Source organism: Stegostoma tigrinum, chromosome 24 (assembly GCF_030684315.1).
Source record: "Stegostoma tigrinum isolate sSteTig4 chromosome 24, sSteTig4.hap1, whole genome shotgun sequence".
In the NCBI taxonomy this organism is placed as follows: Eukaryota; Metazoa; Chordata; class Chondrichthyes; order Orectolobiformes; family Stegostomatidae; genus Stegostoma; species Stegostoma tigrinum.
In genome coordinates, this window is record NC_081377.1 from 37,471,672 (window position 1) to 37,493,641 (window position 21,970).

Genomic DNA, 21,970 nt, shown 5'->3' on the forward strand with positions numbered 1-21,970 from the left:
ATCGCTCAGCTTATGATGACCAACTGCTGCATCTTGAGAGAGGGGAAAAAATTCCAATGTTTCTCCTCTTGATATTTATTCAGTAAACTTTTCCCTGATGACAGTGGTGTAGTGTGTATGCTCTTGTATGATGGCACCAACGTCCAATTGGCTACAATCCATGTTGGTGACATGGTGATGGTTAACAATAAGGAGATAACTGATGTTAATTGATTCTTTCACCTCACTTAACAGGGACAACTGAGACATCCGGAAATAAGGATAAAAGATCTGCAGGCCATACATATCTGCAAAGCATGCATATCAATAAGGTTGTTCCTACATCTGAGCCAGGATGTTCAGGTTTAAGCCCCACCTACTCTAAAGGCAGGTAACAGGTTCATTAAAAATATCTACAATCCACGAAAAACTCTATCTTAATTCTTGCTTCATTGAACAAAAAAATACTTGTACCTTCTCTGTCTGTCTGTTGGTATACCTGAAAACATTTGTTCCAGGTTTAATTTCCCTATCTTCTAAATGGCTAATCTATTCTCCATAAATTCCCTGTATGGCGGTAGAATGACTAAAAAGGACCTTTTAAACAAACTTGGTTTTATGTTTTTTCACATCACAGATATTTTCAATCAACAACTCTGGAGCAGGTGGGACTTAAACCTGAACACCCTGTCTCAGAGGTAGGGACAATAAACTTTGTCTTATTCCACACCTTATTTTCAATGGGGCAAAAGACCTCACCTCACTCACCAACTTCAGTTATTTTTAGAAAAACTGTAACATGTACGTATATTTCAAGTTGCCACTTACTTTTTCTTTTGCTACGATTGCATTTGAAAGAACCTCTTCAAGCCATTGAAACTGCCCAGCAGGGTCATTAGTCTCAACATTAAGCTTATTGCTCCTGTAGTACAGATTTGTGTTCAAAACAATGATCCTCTGGTCATTCTGACCCAGCAGCTTCTCAGTGTAGAAAGCACCTAAAGACAATCAAGATTCAGTAAGAGGATTATTTTAACCATAGCCAATTCTTCCTTATTCCTTTACAATTCCTATCAATCTTGAGTTTTTCTCCTTTTTTCCTCACATTGGCCCTTTTTATGTAAGCTAATAACCAGCTTCTCCCTACAATCAAAACAAAGGAGTTCCATTGAGCCTGCTCCATCATTCAGTGAGATCATGGCTGATCTCATAATCCTAACTCAACTTTCTTGCCTTTTCTCATAATCCTTGATCCCCTCACTGATTAAAAATCTGTCTATATCAGCCTTGAATATACTTAACAGCTAGCCTCAACAGCCCACTGTGGTAAAGAATTCCAGGAATGCACCAAAATCCTCCTCATCTCTGTCTTAAAATGGTGGCCCTTTTATTCCAAGATTCCTTAGACCTTTGGTCTCAAACTTTCCCACAAGGGGAATCAAGCTTCTTGCACCTAACCTGTCAAGTCACTGAAGCTCCATGACTTGGGAAAGAACAAGACTGTCAGTGTTATGGTCCCAGCTGATAGAACTATTGGACAAGTTATATCCCAGAATGAAATATGGCTCAATTATTTTCTTTTCTAATGTGGTAATTAGTTGGAGTCATATTCACACAAGGCTGTAGATTATCTTTAACAACAGAAGTTCCTTACATAAAAGAATAAGAAACAACCAAGCTATTTAAACATCAAAGACGAGTATGATATTAAAATACAGCAAAGCAAAGTCCACATCAATTTCCTTACGTAGTCAATTTCAGGGATCCAAATCCAGAAAATTTACCCCAACTCAACTCTTAAATTTCTAACTGAACTGTTTATTTGCTGTGGACTGTGGGACAATTCAATTAGTCCTTTACAAAATTGGCCCAAATGAAACTTTTCACAAATCTGAGAACCTAAAATCTCTTAGTTCTAATAACCTGCGGATTTCCGGTCAAATTCTCCAGTTTGACAAACCAAACCCTTCTAAAGTGACTTGTTCCCCAACTCTTTCTAGGTGAGAAAATACATTGGATTCCAAACTCAACCTGGTATCTTCTGAACTGAAAACAAAAGCCAATTATCTAAAATACTTGCCCTACTTGGCATAAATCCAACAGCACAAACATTGTTTCTATTAACATCAGAGAGGTCTACAGTTACTTGGTCTTTGATAATATGTCCGATATAGTCACTATTCCAAAAGGATTCTGCCTTGTTCGTTTAAAGAAGCGCTTCACAGAAGTAACCAATGCACATCTACTGTTATTTTTAAATCCATATTCCAAAAATGGCATTTACATATAAACTATAAATTTTTAATCATAACAACCATTCATTTCCATTGCCTGTCTTTGATCAGCAGCCTAGTGTAGTTGGTGGATTTCAATGAACCAAAATGCCAGAGATAGTCAAGAGTATTAAGCAAATTATCAGATATGTTTTTGGAGATTTGTTCATTAAAATTATTGCCCCTTCAGTGGAAAAAAATCAGAAAACTAAATGCACGGTCAAAACACTATCAAACAGTACTCCAGACAGAACTTAAATCAAGTCAAGGTATTCCACATCCATATTGGTCTGTTATAAAGTGGATGCTAGCAGGACTTTTACATAAAACACCTTGTAACCAGAATGAGGTAATTAACTGAAGAAATAAGCACCATGTCCTGACTTCACATCTCTAACTTCCCTTGTTCTGAGATCTCTGCAATCCTCCATATTTGGTGTCTTGCACATCCAATCTTAATTGTTCCACCATGGGCGGCCATTCCGAATCTGCATGAGTCCCGAGCTCTACAAGTTCTTCCTGAAACCTTTTCAGCGGTCTCTCTTCCCTCCTCAAAAACCTATCTTTTTTATTCAAGGCTGTAATCACCTGCCCTAACATATCATTGTTTAAACTGGTATCAAATTTGACCTAATAACGCTTCTATGAGATTGTCGGCAATATTTTGCAATGTTGAAATGCAATATAAATATAAAATGGTGTTCTACCTCAGGATGTCCTTGGTCACTGTGGTAGCCCATTTATGAATAATAAAGTTGCAAAAATATCAACTAAACCAATTTTAGTTTTGTTTCTTGAGTAATAAATATTGGCCAGAATAATTGAAAAAAATTCTCAGCTCTTATTAACGTCAGTGTTACAGGATCATGTAGTACACTTGAGAGAGCAGAGAAGATATTAATTTAATGTCACATCAAACCAGCAGGAGTTCTTTGTGACTCCTGTCAATATCTGACAATGGGAACAGATCTGGGTTCATCTCTGCTGGCCACTTTTATGCACCCCTGACAAGTATGTCTAGACGGCAGTAGCTGATTGGCCATTTGAACTGTAAGGCTACAAAATAGGAGAAGGACATTAGCCCTTCAGGTCTCTTACATTTCCCACACTTCTGCCCTCAAACTCCCTCCCCTCAAAAAAGACAGAATCCCCTTTGTCCTTGCATATCACCCCACCAACCTCCACATCCAGGGTATCATTCTCCAGCACTTCTGCCACCTACAATCTGACCCCATGACCGAAGAGATATTTCTCTCCCCACCCCATCTGCTTTTCATAGGGACCACTCTCTCCGCAACTCCCTCATCTGCTCCACACTCCCCACTAACCCCACCACAGGAGGGGCAACCGCAGCAAGTGTTACACCTGCCCCATACACCTCCCTCCCTCACCTCCATTCAAGGCCCAAAACAAACATTCCACATTAGACATGGGTTCACCTGCACATCCATCAACTTGGTCTACTGTATCTGCTGCTCCCGATGTGGCCTCCTCTACACTGATGAGCGTAGACTCGGAGGCTGTTTCATAGTGCATCTGCACTCTGTCCGTGACAAACAACAACACTTTCCGGTCGTCAACCATTTTAACTTTCTCTCCCACTCCCTGGGTGACATGTCCATCCTGGGCGTCCTCCGGTATCACAATAACATCAACCATAAACTGGAGGAGCAACACCTCATATCCCACCACAGGAGTCTACAGCCCGATGGCCTAAACATAGAATTCACCGGTTTAAAATTTCCCCACCCTGGCCTCACCCCAAGTCCAATCCTCCCTCTCAACTCCACCTTCTTGACCTGACACAATCCGTCCATCTTCTCTCTCACCTATCGACCCATCCATCCCAATGACCAATCCCCACCACTTCCTACCTGCATTCACCTATCATTATCCCACCAACCTTCTCCAGCCCGACCCCTGCTCTCTGTATTTATTTCCCAGCTCCCTCCCCACTCCCAATTTCTGGAGATGGGTCCCAACCCAAAACGTCAACTTTCCTGCTCCTCTGATGCTGCCTGGCCTGCTGTGTGCCTCCAGTTCCACTCTGTAATTGTCTTTGACTCCAGCATCTGCAGTCTTGCTATCTTTGAGCCCTTCAAGACTGCTGTGCTGTTCAATTCAATCACGGCTGAGGTGTCAACAGCTCCACTTATCTGCCCCATTTCTCCTCATACCTCTGGTTAATATTAAGTCTGATCTCAGATTTAAAATTAACCATTGATCTATTATCAGTTTTCATTCATGGGAAAGTGAAGAAAACTGAACAGTGATTCCATAGGCAAGATAGAAATCTACAATTTGTATTTAGATTGTGTCTCAGAGAACAGAGGACTGTTTTCCTTTTAGCCAACCTTGATTAAAGAGAGTGATAGATTGATGGTCCATCCACGGTGCCCATAGCTCAGCCGTTCTGTTGTAAATCTTGTGATAGTTACCAGGAAACTGATTTTTTGGATGGAAGTCATGATTTCCCATTGCAGAGTAGACTTTAGTGCCTGTTGAGATACATTCAATTAGTATAGAAACAAATCTATTTAAATTTATAAGGACTGATGATATAGTAATTAAGACCTTTGCAAAAACAAATTCATTGAAGAAGCTAAATGTACATTTTAACCATACCTAAAAGAATAAAAACTGAAGTCACATGACACCAAGTTCTGGTCCAACAGGTTTATTTGAAACCATAAGCTCTCGCAGCTGCTCCTTCATCAACTAAAGTGTTCACCTGATGAGGGATCAATGCTCCGAAAGCTTCTAATTTCAAATAAACCTGCTGGACTATAACCTGGTATCATGTGACTTCTGATTTTGTCTACCCCAGTTCAACACCAGCACCTCCATATCAAAATAAATTGTTTTGTTTCTGGAACTCTGAGAAAGAACAGGATGTGTGTCAAAAACGTAGGGCTGGATTTTACATAAAAGATGGAATCTCTCTGTCCCACTGTAAATTCATAGGGTGGGATTCAGAGATGGAATTCCAGAGTTTAGGTCCAATGCAGGCAGCTGAAGCCACAGTTGCCAACAGCGGAGTAATTAAATGTTTAAACAAAGATCTGTAAATGGTGATGGAACTCTAATGTTGTTTAAGGTAATGGCTTTGAAGAAGTTGATAATCATGGCCTTCATCAAAGCGTTCAACGAGGTTCCACATGGTAGACTGGTTAGTTAGATCAGATTAGGGGGAACTAGCCAATTAGATACAACATTGGCTTGACGGTAGGAGACAGAGAATGGTGGTAGTGGGTTGCTTTTCAGACTGGAAGCTTTGACCAGTGGTGTGTCATAAGGATTGGTGATGCGTCCATAGCTTTTGATATTCATATAAATGATATGAATGTGAATATAGGAGGCACAGTTAGTGAGTTTGCAGATGACACCAAAATAAGTGACGTAGTGGACAGTGAAGAAGATTTATCTCAGAGTACAATGGGGTCTTGATCAGATGGGCCAATGGACTGTGAAGTGGCAGGTGGTGTTTAATTAGATAAAAGTGAGGTGTTGCACTTTGGTAAGACAAAACAGGACAGGTACTTACACACCTAATAGTAAGGTTCCGGGAAGTGATGCCAAACAGAGACCTGGGGTTCAGGTGCATAGTTCCTTGAAAGTGAAGTTGCAAGTAAACTGGGTGGTGAAGAAGGCATTTGGCAAGCTTGTCTTAATTGCTCACAACGTCGAACATAGGAGCGGGGACGTCACGTTCTGTACAGGACATTGGTGCGGCCACTTTTAAGTATATTGCGTACAATTCTGGAAGCTCTTCAAATTGCCCATAGTGTTCAGGGGTGTGTGGATTATAGGTGAAGGGGTCTGGGTGGGATGCTTTAAGGGGCGGTGTGGACTTGTTGGGCCGAATGGCCTGTTTCCACATGGTAGGGAATCTAATCTAATCTAGTCTTCTGTAGGAAGGATGTTATTAAACTTGAGAGAGTGAAATAAAAGATTTACATGAATGTTGCCAAGACTGGAGGGTTTGAGCTATTAGGAGAGGCAGGATAAGCTGGGGCTTTTTTCTTGCTGAGAGGTGACCTTATAGAAGTTTATAAAATCATGAGGGGCATGGATAGGCTGAATAGCCAAAGTCTTTTTCCAAGGGTGTGGGAGTCTACAACTAGAGGGGATAGGTTTAAGGTGAGGGGGGAAAAATTTCATAAAGACCTAAGCAGTAACTTCTTCACACAGAAGGTGGTGTGTGTATGAAATGAGCTGCCAGAGCAAATGGTGGAGGTGTGTACATTTAATAGGAACCTGGAGAGGCAAATGAATAAGAAGGATTGAGAGGGATATGGGCCAAATGCTGGTAGAAGGGACTAGGTCAGAGCGGGATGTTTGGTTGGCACAGACGAGTTGGACCAAAGGGTCTGTTTCCATGCTGTATGACTCTATGATTGTGTTACTGCGATTCCACCCATTCTACTGATGTCACAGTCTGTAGATGGAGATAGGGAATCTCATCTCAGCTACATAAGGAACATACATAATTATACCAGCATCTGAAGGTCCTAGTAATTATGCCTGACTAAAATGTAGTTTCACTTGCTTGCATAATGCAATAAACCTCTTTATTATTTAAGAATAATACCTTTTCTGTAGATTCTCTATGGTGGGGTATCCCTCATTGCTAGTCACTAACTTGACCCAAGCCAAAGCAAAGACAAAGAAGGATTGAGTGGCAGCAATTGATGACTACCTTAAAACAAGCCTTACCCAGTACCACATACTGGTAGACGTGGCAAATGCCACAAGGTGCCACAAGTGGCCAATTGGGAAAATAGCACAATTGACTCCTCACAGGGACATGGTGCCCAGAATCTTAAGTCGGAAAGAAGAAAAGAAAGAGCTGTACTCAGTATTCTATACAATCAATACAAGGCTACAGGAACCTCCAGAATGAAAACAGAGGGCAGAATTTAGATCTCAATCTATGGTATCAGCTGTGGTAGGTTAAATCATAGACAGTTCAATCCTTCAAAGTTTGGGATGTTTAAGACACTAGAGTTGAAGAAATTCAGATATCTTCAAGATTTGCTACCTTCCCTTAAAATGCTGTTTAAGGTCAAGCTATGTTGATTGATTTTATTGTCACATGTACCAAAATACAGTGAAAAGCTTTGTTTACGATCAGTACAGGCAGATCACAGCAAGGAAAGGATTTATAGATCAAAAGACTTAGAGGCATGCAGGTTACATTATTTGAGACTAGAGTCCATTCGCCGGTCTGATAATGGCCGGAAAGAAGCTGTTCTTGAACCTGCTTGTGCGTATGTTCAGGCTTCTGTATCTTCTGCTTCACAGAAGAGGTTGTAGGAGATCATTTGGGTCTTTGATGATTCTGGCCACCTTTCCACTGCCTGGAACCATGTAAATAGAGTCCATGGATGAAAGGTTAGCTTCCACGATGGTCTGGGCTGTGCACACCACTTTCTGCAGTTTCATACAGTCCTGGGCAGTGCAGTAGCCATGCCAGGCCATTATGCCAGGACAGTATGCTTTCAATAGTGCATCGGTAGAAGTTGGTGAGGAACCTTATGGACATACCAAATTTCCTGAGCTGCCTGAGGAAAAAGAGGTGTTGCACCTTCTTGACTGTTGCTTTTACAATGGGAAGTCCTGGACTGGTCGTCATTCATCATCATTTCAAGGAATTTGATGCTCTTCGCTCTCTCAACCTCAGTTCTGTTGACGTAGATGGGACTGTGTTCTCCTGTCTTTCTGAAGTCAATGATCAGTTCTTTAGTTTTGTTCAGAGACAGACTATTTTCATTACACCACATTACAAAGCCCTCTATCTCCCTTCTGCATTTTGACTCGTTGTTGTTAAGATATCTGTCCCATTACGGTGGTGTTGCAGCGAACTTGTAAATGGTGTTCGTTCGGAATTTGGCAACACAGTCGTAGGTATACGAGGAGTGCAGTAGGGGGCTGAGGACAGATCTTGTGGAGGAGGTGCAGTTACTATCTTCACTGATCGCAGTCTGTCGGTGAGAAAGTTGAGGGTCCAATTGAAAAGAGTGGAGCTGAGACCGGAGTCTCTCAATTTTATGATCTGTTCACGTGCTCATTTTGTCTTGTGTGGCTTGGTGTCTAATTTTGCTTTATAACATCTTTATGCACTACTTGTCATTATCAGACTTGAGGCAAATAGTTGCTCAATCGAATGGCATGATAAAAGAGTTTCAATGTTGGTAAAGGAACCAATGAGATGTTAAGCATCATTTGTTTTCTTTAAATGTAGAAGGCTTCCTTGGTGTGGAATGGCCAGTCTTAAAGAGTAGCCAAAGCAGACTGAATAATACTTTCCAAAAGGGAATTTAGTACATACTTTAGGGGAAAACTTTGCAGGAAGAAGAACTGGTGAATGGGGCGAGAACCGAAAAGTCTCACTGGTCTCAATGTTGGCTTTAATTCTCTCTCTTATAGATGATTTCTTCCAACAATTTGTGTTTACTTAAGACATCCAGCATCCACAGAATTTTGCCACTTTGGAGTTTGACTGTTTGGATAGCTCCTTCTGTGCTGCATGATTCTACATTAACTTCATTTTATTCACCCATGAAATGTAGACATCACTGACAAAGCCAGCAGTTATTGGGCATCTCTAATTGCTCTGATACTGAGAGTTTGCTAAGCCATTTCAGAGGGCTGTTAAGAGTCAGCTACATTGCTGCAGGTCTGCAGTTACATATAGCCCAGATCAGGCAAGTATGGCAGATTTCCTTTCCTAAACAATAATAGCAAATCAGATGATGTTTTCTATAAATTATTATGTTGACTTTCAACTATTAAATTTCATAGTTTGTTCCTAGGTGATAAATAAGCATTTTGTAGATATAAGATGGCAGTGGAGTTGTAATAAGGGCCTTAGAAAACTGCTCTCTAGGGTGACCAATATCCTGAGTCTTACGATGAGGCCAAGACAGCCAATGTAGAAAAATGAGAAGGGAAGTACTAATAGAGCAACTGAAAATAGTAAATGTTAACCATAACACATGATCAAAAACTGTGACAAGTGGAAGTAAGGGTCAGCAACAGAAAATCAATTTATTCAAGTTGTAAAATATATTGATGTTTCCTCTGAATTCCAAGTATCTGTTATCACAGTTCACGCTAGGTGTGAATTCCAGCTGCTTTGGCATGATTGTTTAACTTGCCTACATAGTAAGAATAGATTTCCTCATGAACTAGAGAAAGTCTCAATACTGGACATGTTATCCGAAAGGTTTCAGTAAGGAACTAAGGAGCAATGTGCAGATTTTCTTAACTATTTCACAAGAATCTGGCACAAAATGATGAAATGGATCTACTGCAATTAATTTTTCTCTCTCTCTCTCTCTTAGGGAATCTTTAAAGATCTAAAATGCAATATTTGAGAGTTGTCACGATAATGTAAATAAGAACTATTTAATTTTAGTGTCCACTATCTAACTTTTACAATCCAGACATTTCAGGGCCAAAGTGTGCTTCTCAAAGATTAAGATTCACTCTACCTGTGTTTCTCATCTCAGAAAGTAGCACACAGTGAAAAGTATCCATTCACTGAGAACTCAAAAGATATTTAAACTTAACCATTGCTGAGGATTAGGTTAACCATGACACAATGACAGCCATTCCAACTCAGGAATTCACAGGCAGCACAGACATGTCCCTACACCGGGTACAGCGGATGCAGTATACTACACTGGCAGATGTGCAGGTGAACATCTGCTTGATGTGGAAAGTCATCTTGGGGCCCGGGATGGAGGTGAGGGAGGAGGTGTGGGGGCGGTTGCAGGGGAAAGTGCCAGGTGTGGTGGGGTTGGAGGGGAGTGTGGAGTGGACAAGGGAGTCACGGAAACAGTGGTCTTTCCGGAAGGCAGACAAAGGTGGGGTTGGAAAAATGTCTTCAGTGGTGGGGTCGGTCACTGCTTTACAGGAAGACATAATTGTTCTCGAGAAAGTACAGAGGACTTTTACAAGAATGTTGCCATGGCTTGAAAATTGCAACTATAAGTATGGATAGAAAAGGGTTGTTTTTCTTAGAACTGTGGAGGCTGAGGAGTAACTTAATTGAGACATAAAAATAATGAGAGGTCTAGATATAATCAGGAAAGATTCAGTTCCACTACAGGAGACATTAGTTATCAAAGGCACAAATTAAAAGTGATTGATAAAAGGACTAGAGGACACATGAAGAAAAACATGTCATCCAGAGGACAGTGGGTGTCTGGAATTCACTACCCAGTTTAATGTCCAAACAGAAGCTCTCAACCCATTTCAAAAAGGTACCTGGACCTGTAAGGGAAGCACTGGAACTTCCACCTGGTGTAGACACGATGAGTTGAATGATCTCTTTCTGTGCAGTAACATGTTCTGTGGTTTACTGTTGTCTCAGGTCAATAATCTAACACTTCAAGGATTTTATACTGCATTGTCTTTATTCTTCATGTCTCATAAAACTTATCACCTGTTTTTGTTGTTATGCTCGCATCTCTTAATTCCCTCTCTAACACCCTTCAGGTTAGTAAGTAATAAAATTCTTCTTTTGTAAAGAAAACCTTGCAATTAGCTTCTTCATTTTGATTTAGTTACCTCATTCTTAACTGATATTTGATGTAATTGTGAACTCAATAAGATAAAAATATTTATTGTGATCAACTAAGGAGTTTTTAAAAAGGGGTTGAATTATTCTTCCTCATAGGATTATAGTTGTAGATGCTGACCACACATCCCAATCTGATCTAGTCCTATAAGCCAGCATTTGCCCAATATTCCTCTAAAGCGTTCCTATTCGTGTGCCAACCTAGATTCCTTTTAAATGTTGTAACTGTACCATTTGGTTGTCATCGTGGAGATGCAATTGGATAATTATCTGAAATGAAAATGGGAAAGGACATGGGAGCAGAAATGCTCTTAGAGAGCTGGCATGAAGACAACAGACTAAATAGTGATTTATGTAATAAGAATTCTATGATGCTATGATATTGAACTACTTAAAGAACCACAGGTGTATCATACTCTATGGTTTCCTTAAAGGTATCATGAAAAAGTGAAACTTCTTAAGTATTCAAATGAAATAACAAGAATGAGTTAAACATCCTTTTGTTAACTTTATGTACCACATTACTGTTTCCAACGTGGCTCTCCCTCCCTTATACCAGAACAAAAGTTTTGCCATAATTTTGTTTCTCATGAAGATAAGATTCTTTTAAATGGCATATTTAAGCAATGCAAGTCTTCTGGAGAAAAACACATGAAAAGTCACCACATTGGTGAATTAGAATTGGTATTAGGTTTTATTATCATGTGCACTTAAGTACAGAAGTGCAGGAGTGTAGTGAAAAGTGCACAAAGGTGTCATTCACTGTCAGCATTTTAGACATAAAAACCTGAATTTTTAAAAAAAAATTATCTAAGATGCTAATGATTTTTTTAAAATGTAGAAATACAAAATAAAACAGAGCCAAGAAGAAACAGGAATTGTTCCAGATCTAAAAATCAAATCTCCATGAGGCAATCTATCACCATAAGGTAACCTCTTGCCCCAAAGCCTCAAGTCTCAATGCCACCGCAGGTTCTCAGAAATTGCTCCTGCTGCTGCTGCAGGCCTTTGGAACTTGCTCTCACTGCCACCACAGGTGAGTAGTTATTCTGGTTGGTCATCTAGTTTTTTTCAGGTTAGTGCACTTCAGACATTTACACTTAGTGTTCACTCTGCTAATAAGAATTTATAGTTGCCACATACCTGGAAAGACCACTTGTATCAACTTGGTTAACTTGCTTATTATCCGCAGGACTGCATCCTCACCAAGCTTCTCATCAGCGACATGAGGAGTGTCATCACTGAATGTTACATAAAAGGTAAAGGAATGAATTTCTTAAAACTGCAAGCACACATTGATTTGTGCATGGAATTATAATACAACTGCAGGTGATCTTAATCTAGCACTGTTCGACAACATTGCCAGAGCAAATTTTGAGCAAGCTCATGATGTTCACTAAGATTGAAAACCGAAGATGTAGAAATTTGCCACACAGCCCCTTCCTAAAAATTCTAAGAAATCACAGGCACTATCATAAGGTACACTTGATTCCTTGCAAAATAAGCCTGGGTAGAATTGGAAAGCTAAAACGAGTACATTAAATCTTAGTTGGACAAAGTACTCTGTGTTGTTCATATTATTACATTAATATATATTATATAATTAAACAGTTTCCATATTATTAAAAAGAATATAATGACACTGGAGAAGGTGCAATAATGATTCACAATACAAGAGCTAAGATTATACTTATAGCTGTACAGGGTTGGGTTCTTCAGTGTAGAGCCTGATCATGTGGTATATTCAAGGCCAAGACAGAGATTTTTTAATCAGTAAAGGAATCAATGGTTCTGAGGAAATGCAGTAAAGTTGAAGATTATCAGATCAGTTATGGTCTCAGTGAATGGTGGAGCAAACACAATGGGCTTAATGGCCTACTTGTGCACTAACGTCTTATAGTCTTTTCACACGTGATTAAAATTAAAGTGGTTTGATAAGCTAGATCAAAAATATGTTTCAGAAAATCAAAAAATACTGAAAGTCTGGTGGCATCTGAAGCAAAACGGAGCTATCATTTCAGGTCGGTGATTCTTCATCAGAACTGGAAATAAAAATGAAAATATTTTTGTATTTCAAACTAAAGAGAAAACGTCTCTTAGTTACCACTAGTTTTAAAACTAAAGGGAATTCAGGAAAATCTTTACAAAGACAGTGCAGAACTTACAACTACTGTCGGTGGTCGAGGCCTCTAGTATCATGTATTTCAGGGAAAGTTATGAGCACATGATTGTGAAATAATTTTGAAGGCTATGTTGATAGAATGAGATGGATGGAGCTGAGGGTGGTTTGCCTGGATCAGGGAAAATTGCGACATAAGTATGCTTTTGTACGGTCCACAATGTAATTCTCTCCACAGCTGCAGTTTAAAGGGGTTATACGGCTCTGCAAAGCAGCCCTATGAAATAGAGATTCTGTTATATATTGATGATTACAAGAGCTATCAGAAAAATATTTTGTGCTATATTCAATGGAATTGAATTGTTGTTTCGACACAGCCCCACTGAAGTTCCCCTGTCAGATTGTTCATACTAACATTTGCAGAAATAGGAATACAGAAATCTGGTGCAGTCAGTGGCCTCCTGATGTATCCTCATGGTTTGGATACAAAGACCAATGAAGGGTGACAATTTTAGAGGTGAAGAAAACCAGGATATATGCAATTCATATTTCCTCCTGACTGGCTTGTCTGTGAAACCACATAGATTCTGCAGTGCAGTTGATCCACCAGCATCTGGTTAATGGGCTCTGTCAACTTAAATTTCACCCTACTTTTGCCACCCATGTTCAAAAACTATGCTTTAATATGGTACCTATTCATCCACATGTCATTAGCCGCATCCGCTATAGACCATAGAATCCCTACAGTGTAGAACCAGGCCAATTAGCCCACCCAGACTGATCCCCCTACCATATCCCTGTAACCCTGCATTTCCCATCACTGACCCACCCAGCCTGCACATCCATGAACACTATGAACAATTTAGCATGACCAATCCACCTAATTTGCACATCCTCGGACTGTGGGAGGAAACCAGAGCACCTGGCAGAAACCCATGCAGACACGGGGTGAATGTGCAAACACCATACAGACAATTGCCCAACAGTTGAACCTGGGTCCCTGGCACTGTGAGGCAGCAGTGCTAACCACTGAACCACCAGGCTGCCCTATAATAATTTCCACAATTACAGTATATGGCACAGAGAGTAACTTCTTGTAAGTGCAAAAACCTTTTCTGTGAACGTTTTGCTCACTTCCACTCATCCACTCATGCTGTAGGACACTTCCAAGGCATCCTTCACTACCTCCTTTGTTATTTATTGTGTATATTGACAGTGAGTGTTTCCAAAACTTCTTCCATTATGAAAACATCAGCCCGCCCAAATTCAATCGTTGAGGGTTTTCCAGTGAAGGAAGGCTGCTGGATGATCATGGTGTCCACATCTTCAGTTACCTTGCTCTGAAACTCTACAACTCCCTCCTTGCACCTGTCCTGTCCCTTTCTTCCATTAAGATGCTCCAGAAAAAAACCTACCTCTTTGACTAAGAGCTGGATAATCTTTCTTAACAGTGTGTCACGTGGTATAGTATCAGGGTAATAAAATGTGAGGCTGGATGAACACAGCAGGCCCAGCAGCATCTCAGGAGCACAAAAGCTGACGTTTCGGGCCTAGACCCTTCATCAGAGAGGGGGATGGGGTGAGGGTTCTGGAATAAATAGGGAGAGAGGGGGAGGCGGACCGAAGATGGAGAGAAAAGAAGATAGGTGGAGAGGAGAGTATAGGTAGGGAGGGGATAGGTCAGTCCAGGGAAGACGGACAGGTCAAGGAGGTGGGATGAGATTAGTAGGTAGGAGATGGAGGTGCGGCTTGGGGTGGGAGGAAGGGATGGGTGAGAGGAAGAACAGGTTAGGGAGGCAGAGACAGGCTGGGCTGGTTGTGTGGTGCAGTGGGGGAAGGGGAGATTTTGAAGCTGGTGAAGTCCACATTGACACCATTGGGCTGCAGGGTTCGCAAGCGGAATATGAGTTGCTGTTCCTGCAACTTTCAGGTGGCATCATTGTGGCACTGCAGGAGGCCCATGATGGACATGCCATCTAAAGAATGGGAGGGGGAGTGGAAATGGTTCGTGACTGGGAGGTGCAGTTGTTTATTGCGAACCGAGCGGAGGTGTTCTGCAAAGCGGTCCCCAAACCTCCGCTTGGTTTCCCCAATGTAGAGGAAGCCACACCGGGTACAATGGATACAGTATACCACATTGGCAGATGTGCAGATGAACCTCTGCTTAATATGGAAAGTCATCTTGGGGCCTGGGATAGGGGTGAGGGAGGAGGTGTGGGGGAAAGTGTAGCACTTCCTGCGGTTGCAGGGGAAGGTGCCGGGTGTGGTGGGGTTGGAGGGTAGTGTGGACCGAACAAGGGAGTCATGGAGAGAGTGGTCTCTCCGGAAAGCAGATAAGGATGGGGATGGAAAAATGTCTTGGGTGGTGGGGTCGGATTGTAGATGGCGGAAGTGTTGGAGGATGATGCGTTGTATCCGGAGGTTGGTGGGGAGGTGTGTGAGAACGAGGGGGATCCTCTGGGGGCGGTTGTGGCGGGGGCGGGTTGTGAGGGATGTGTTGCGGGAAATGCGGACAAGGGCGGTCTCGACCACTGTGGGGGGGAAAGTTGCGGTCCTTGAAGAACGTGGACATCTGGGATGTGCGGGAGCGGAATGCCTCATTGTGGGAGCAGATGCGGCGGAGGCGGAGGAATTGGGAACAGGGGATGGAATAGAGCAGTTTTTCCACTGCCCACGGTTGGACATAGAGCAGTTTTTCCACCGCCTTCGCCTCCACGCTTACTTCTTCAACCAGGAATCTAACCCTCCCTCCACTCACCCCTTCGCCCGCTTCCAACACAAGTCCTCCTCCTGGACACCACCCCCAGGCCTCCTACCTTCCCTCGACCTCTTCATCTCCAAACTGCCGTCGAGACATTAACCGCCTCAACCTCTCCACCCCTCTCAACCACTCCAACCTCTCCCCCGCAGAACGGGCAGCCCTCCACTCCAATTCCAATTCCAACCCCAACCTCACCATCAAACCCGCAGACAAGGGTGGCGCAGTGGTAGTATGGCGCATTGACCTCTACATCTCCGAGGCCAAACGCCAACTGTCCGTCACCACCACCTACCGCCCCCTCGATCATGACCCCACACCCGAGCACCAAACCATCATCTCCAACACCATTCATGACCTCATCACCTCAGGGGACCCCCCACCCACAGCCTCCAACCTCATTGTTCCCCAACCCCACACGGCCCGTTTCTATCTCCTTCCTAAAATCTACAAACCTGCCTGCCCTGGTCGACCCATTGTCTCGGCCTGTTCCTGCCCCACCGAACTCATCTCCACCTATCTGGACTCCATTTTCTCCCCTTTGGTCCAGGAACTCCCTACCTACGTCCGTGACACCACCCACGCCCTCCACCTCCTCCAGAACTTCCAATTCCCTGGCCCCCAACACCTCATTTTCACCATGGATGTCCAGTCCCTATACACCTGTATTCCACATGCAGATGGCCTCAAGGCCCTCCGCTTCTTCCTGTCCCGCAGGCCCGACCAGTCCCACTCCACCGACACCCTCATCCGCCTAGCCGAACTCATCCTCACCCTCAACAACTTCTCTTTCGATTCCTCCCACTTCCTACAGACAAAGGGGGTGGCCATGGGCACCCGCGTGGGCCCCAGCTATGCCTGCCTCTTTGTAGGTTACGTGGAACAGTCCCTCTTCCGCACCTACACAGGCCCCAAACCCAACCTCTTCCTCCATTACATTGATGACTGTATCGGCGCCGCCTCTTGCTCCCCAGAGGAGCTCGAACAGCTCATCCATTTCACCAACACCTTCCACCCCAACCTTCAGTTCACCTGGGCCATCTCCGGCACATCCCTCACCTTCCTGGACCTCTCAGTCTCCATCTCAGGCAACCAGCTTGTAACTGATGTCTATTTCAAGCCCACTGACTCCCACAGCTACCTAGAATATCCCTCCTCCCACCCACCCTCCTGCAAAAATTCCATCCCCTATTCCCAATTCCTCCGCCTCCGCCGCATCTGCTCCCACGATGAGGCAATCCACTCCCGCACATCCCAGATGTCCGCGTTCTTCAAGGACCGCAACTTTCCCCCCACAGTGGTTGAGAACGCCCTTGACCGCGTCTCCCGCAACACATCCCTCACACCCCGCCCCTGCCACAACCGCCCAAAGAGGATCCCCCTTGTTCTCACACGCCACCCCACCAACCTCCAGATACAACGCATCATCCTCCGACACTTCCGCCATCTACAATCCGACCCCACCACCCAAGACATTTTTCCATCCCCACCCTTGTCTGCTTTCTGGAGAGACCACTCTCTCCGTGACTCCCTTGTTCGCTCCACACTGCCCTCCAACCCCATCACACCCAGCACCTTCCCCTGCAACCGCAGGAAATGCTACACTTGCCCCCACACCACCTCCCTCACCCCTATCCCAGGCCCCAAGATGACTTTCCATATTAAGCAGAGGTTCATCTGCACATCTGCCAATGTGGTATTCTGCATCCACTGTACCCGGAGTGGCTTCCTCTACATTGGGGAAACTAAGCGGAGGCTTGGGGACCGCTTTGCAGAACACCTCCGCTCGGTTCGCAATAAAAAACTGCACCTCCCAGTCGCGAACCATTTCCACTCCCCCTCCCATTCTTTAGATGACATGTCCATCATGGGCCTCCTGCAGTGCCACAATGATGCCACCCGAAAGTTGCAGGAACAGCAACTCATATTCCGCTTGGGAACCCTGCAGCCCAATGGTATCAATGTGGACTTCACCAGCTTCAAAATCTCCCCTTCCCCCACCGCATCCCAAAACCAGCCCAGTTCGTCCCCTCCCCCCACTGCACCACACAACCAGCCCAGCTCTTCCCCGCCACCCACTGCATCCCAAAACCAGTCCAGCCTGTCTCTGCCTCCCTAACCTGTTCTTCCTCTCACCCATCCCTTCCTCCCACCCCAAGCTGCACCTCCATCTCCTACCTACTAACCTCATCCCAGCTCCTTGACCTGTCCGTCTTCCCTGGACTGACCTATCCCCTCTCTACCTCCCCGCCTATACTCTCCTCTCCAGCTATCTTCTTTTCTCTCCATCTTCGGTCCGCCTCCCCCTCTCTCCCTATTTATTCCAGAACCCTCACCCCATCCCCCTCTCTGATGAAGGGTCGAAGCCCGAAACGTCAGCTTTTGTGCTCCCGAGATGCTGCTGGGCCTGCTGTGTTCATCCAGCCTCACATTTTATTATCTTGGATTCTCCAGCATCTGCAGTTCCCATTATCACTGGTATAGTATCAGATTCTGTTTCAGAAAATTGCTGTGAAGCACCTTGGAACATTTTTATCATATTAAGTAACACCAGAAAAATATGCATGGTTGTAGCAGCAACACAGTCTCGGGGTACAAGAGATATCGCTCATGGTCTATGAAAAACCTTCTATTTCAATAAACTATTGCAGTCCAAATAATTTGACATTCTTGATAAAATATTACTTATTAAGGGCATTGGAATGGGACAGAGAGATTACCAACATAAATATTTTAAAATCGTTTTCCTTGTAAAAAATGTTTTTGTGATATAAATTTTTGAAAGAAATTATGTAATAAAATGAATCATCTTAAGTGATTATATGACCTACAAGTGGCATTACCATCATATAAACTCAAACTATTCTGCTCCCTATACAAAACAGCAACCTTTGGTACCTTTAAGGACAATCTTAATTGATTTATTCCACAATCTATTTTTTATCTTTTGATTTCCAAACATTTACCCAGTCCAAAGAATGAAGTCTGGCTCAGGGTGAAGGGCTTTCATGGTATAAAGGGTCAGATTGATGAGGTTCCAATTGGAGTCACATAGGTAGCTGCCCCACTTCCCTGGGTTTGGTACAGGTTTCGAAGATGAAGGACACACGGTGTTTGGGTTCTCTGTGATTTTATAATCAGGGTCCCAGTGAAGATCTGTGATGTGCCAAAAGTGACCTGGCAAAAATAAATATTTGGACATTTTTAATCAACCTATTTAGACATGTAACAATACCAATCTAAGACAGGCGGTACTTGAGACCAAACCTTCTGCCCCAGAGGTTGGAACAACACCACTGTGCTGTAAGATCCCAAAACAAACATTTCCATTGGATTAAAATGCAATTCTTGCTTTCTCAGCCCATGGCCTATCTAAATTACAGCAGCTACAGAATAGGCCTGATCCACACATTTTGTCATAGTGCATATATTTAAATTTTTCCAATTAAAGTGAAGCTAATGTGATGTTTAACCAATTGGGGGTAACAAATCATGTTCAATTCCTGATCCAAGGGATTTCCTGAGGAGTGGCAATCTCATGCAGAGTGGGGCAGGGTCCAGACTGACCTAGCTAATGGGGTGCAGTCTCATGGATCAGTCGAGTCAGTTATGGCAGGCGTTGGGGGTTTGCTGTGAGTTCCGAGGGGTGCTGGGGGATAGGGGACAGATTCTACAGGGGGCAGGGGAGTGGGGTCAAGTATGGCCTTGTTCATGCTTGTCTTAAAAGATAGATCTCTTACTTTTAAATTATGTCCCTAATCTAATATTGCCCAGAAGAGGAAACATTCTCCTGCTCCACTGTGGTATCTGTCATCCTCGAGAGACAATGGATCTGCACCTGGAGAGTTTTGATTCAGCTGCTGATGATAGTGCGGCATCTGTTGTGGCTGTACAGGCCCACACGGGAGTGACAGTCTTGGTTACAGCGACTGTATTTGAAGACACTCTCCTCCTGTGTTGCCATGTTGCTGTCTTTCCGTCAAGTGCGCTTTTCCTCAGCAGCAAGCTTCAGCTTCGCCTCTCCTCACTCCAGCCCTCTGCGTAGTTCCCGTCTCCAGCGTGAGCGATGGTTTGTGATGTCTTCCCATCGACTTCATGTCCCTTTTGCAGACGTCTTTGAAATGAAGATGAGGTCGTCCTCGTGCTCTCTTGCCAATGGCCAATTTCCTGCACAGCAATCTTTCGGGATCCTCCCATCTGGCATACAATGTACGTGACCCAACCAGTGGAGGCAGCATTGTTGGAGTAGGGTGAAGAGGCTGGGTACCTGGACGCGGGTGAAGACTTCGGTGTTGGTGACTTGGTCGGTCCACTTGATGTCCAGAATGTGTCTCAGGCTGCGAAGGTGGAAAGCGTTGAGACGCCGCTCTTGTCTGGACTAGAGGCTCCAGATCTCGCTGCCATACAGCAGTGTGCTGAGGACGCATGCCCTGTAGACTCCAATCTTGGTGTTCGTAGTCAGCTTTTTGTTCTCCCAGACTTTCTTGGTCAGCCTGCGAAATGTGGAGGCTGCTCGTCCAATCCGCCTGTTGATCTTAGAGTCCAGGGAGAGGCTGTCTGTGATGGTGGAGCCGAGGTATGAGAATTCGTGGGCTACCTCCAGCGTGTAGTAGTTGATGGTGATGACAGGGGAGTGCTCAATGTCTTGACCCAGCACATTGGTCTTCTTCAGGCTAAATTCCTGGCAGGCTCTTGACAGGTTGTCCATAAGGCGCTGCAGTTGCTCTTCAGAGTGTGCTGCCAATGCTGCGTCATCTGCAAACAACATGTCTCTAATGAGTACTTCACGAACCTTGGATTTTGCCCTCAGCTGGGACAGACTAAACAGCCTTCTGTCCGATCTGGTGTGGACGTGGACACCATCAGTTGATGTTCCAAACTCGTGTTTCAGCATGACTGCGAAGAAGATGCCGAACAGGGTGGGGGCAAGCACAAAGCCCTGCTTCACACCGCTGCGGATGTTGAAAGCCTCCAAAGAAGAGCCGTCAAATTGAACGACGCCTTTCATATCCACATGAAACGACTGGACTATTCTGAGGAGTCTCAGAGGGCAACCAATCCTGGCCAGGATTTTGAACAAGCCGTCTCTGCTCACAAGGTCGAATGCCTTCATGAGGTCAATGAAAGCGATGCAGAATGGTTGTCTTTGCCCTTGGCATTTCTCTTGTAGCTGTCGGAGGGAGAAAATCATGTTGATTGTGGAGCGTTCTGAACTGAAACCGCACTGGGATTCGGGGTACACCCTTTCAGCAATTTTCTGTATTCTGTTCAGGACCACGCAGGCGAAGACCTTCCCAACTCCTGCTATTCACTCTATTAAGTCCCTTCAGGATCTTTTATTGTTTAGTGAGATCATCTCTCTTTTTTTCTAACTGCCATTGGATACAGGCACAAACAGTTCATCTTTCTTCATAAAATAAACCCCTCATTTCAGGAAGGAGTGGAGTGAACCTTCTCTTAACTGTTTCCAACAGAATTACATTTTTTTTTTACAAATAAGTTTTTACAAAACTTAACAAAATTATCCTCCAGATGTGATTTGACCAAGATGTCATACAGCTGCAGTACTACTTCCCTAATATATTCCAATTCCCTTGCAATAAATAGCAACAAAGTATTTCTCTTCCTAATCACTTGCTGTACCTGTATCTAACAGTTCTATAAGGTAAGTTTCCAAAAGGATTAGCACGGGAGACTGCATTAAGCTCCACCCAAAATGATGACATTATACAGTCTTGGCTGGGGAAATGGGCATAATAGCTTTGGACATTTAAGGGGAACAAAAGTGTCATCTGTTTCCCAATAGCCTTAGCAACAATGTCTAGCCAGCCTAACTTGTACCTTTACTGCTACAAATAAACTGTATAGTGTTAAGATGAGAGCTACTTCTTTTTAGGACTCTGTGCAGTTATTTCAGGGGCTGGTACCCTGTCATCCTTTGGTTACCTGGGCACAATACACCAGCTCAGAGTCAGTCCCCTCAACTGGGCAGATTCTAAATTTATATTTATATAATTTATATTGGACAGCCTGGGCTTCCTGATTGGCCCAAGTTAACAACTCCGCTCAAGGACCTAACAGTCGACAAGATCCACCTGGTTTCAAACACTATAGATTCACATGCAGTTGTCTCCCTAGTATTGGAAACTAAATTGGCCCTTAGAAACAAACAAACAAAGAAAGAGGAACGGTAGTAGCATCCTTCTACACATAAATACCACACTAAAGTTTTGTCATCGTGTACCTCAATGGTG

At 43.6% G+C, this 21,970-nt stretch overlaps 2 protein-coding genes across 11 annotated transcripts in view; one reads left to right on the plus strand and one right to left on the minus strand.

The window, feature by feature from the left end:
• smpdl3b (sphingomyelin phosphodiesterase acid like 3B) overlaps nt 1-21,970 on the minus strand; it is a 66,484-nt gene that overhangs the window by 43,781 nt on the left and 733 nt on the right. For all 6 annotated transcript variants that reach the window (XM_048557864.2, XM_048557865.2, XM_048557866.1 and 3 more), the window contains 4 exons: nt 18,683-18,893; nt 11,983-12,080; nt 4,607-4,750; nt 808-977 (listed from right to left, as the gene is read on the minus strand). In XM_048557864.2, coding sequence (XP_048413821.1) covers nt 808-977; nt 4,607-4,750; nt 11,983-12,080; nt 18,683-18,893 — 623 coding nt within the window. The remainder of the gene's footprint in view (nt 1-807; nt 978-4,606; nt 4,751-11,982; nt 12,081-18,682; nt 18,894-21,970) is intronic.
• The window catches only part of rpa2 (replication protein A2), a 79,886-nt gene that overhangs the window by 6,673 nt on the left and 51,243 nt on the right, over nt 1-21,970 (plus strand). For 3 of the 5 annotated variants that reach the window (XM_059654374.1, XM_059654373.1, XM_059654372.1), the window contains exons 2-4: nt 235-370; nt 617-677; nt 12,032-12,098. In XM_059654374.1, coding sequence (XP_059510357.1) covers nt 297-370; nt 617-677; nt 12,032-12,098 — 202 coding nt within the window. In that variant the 5' untranslated portion in view covers nt 235-296. Of the gene's footprint in view, nt 1-234; nt 371-616; nt 678-11,680; nt 11,876-12,031; nt 12,099-21,970 lie in introns of those variants that run through there. The other 2 variants (XM_059654375.1, XM_059654376.1) reach the window with 2 other exon arrangements.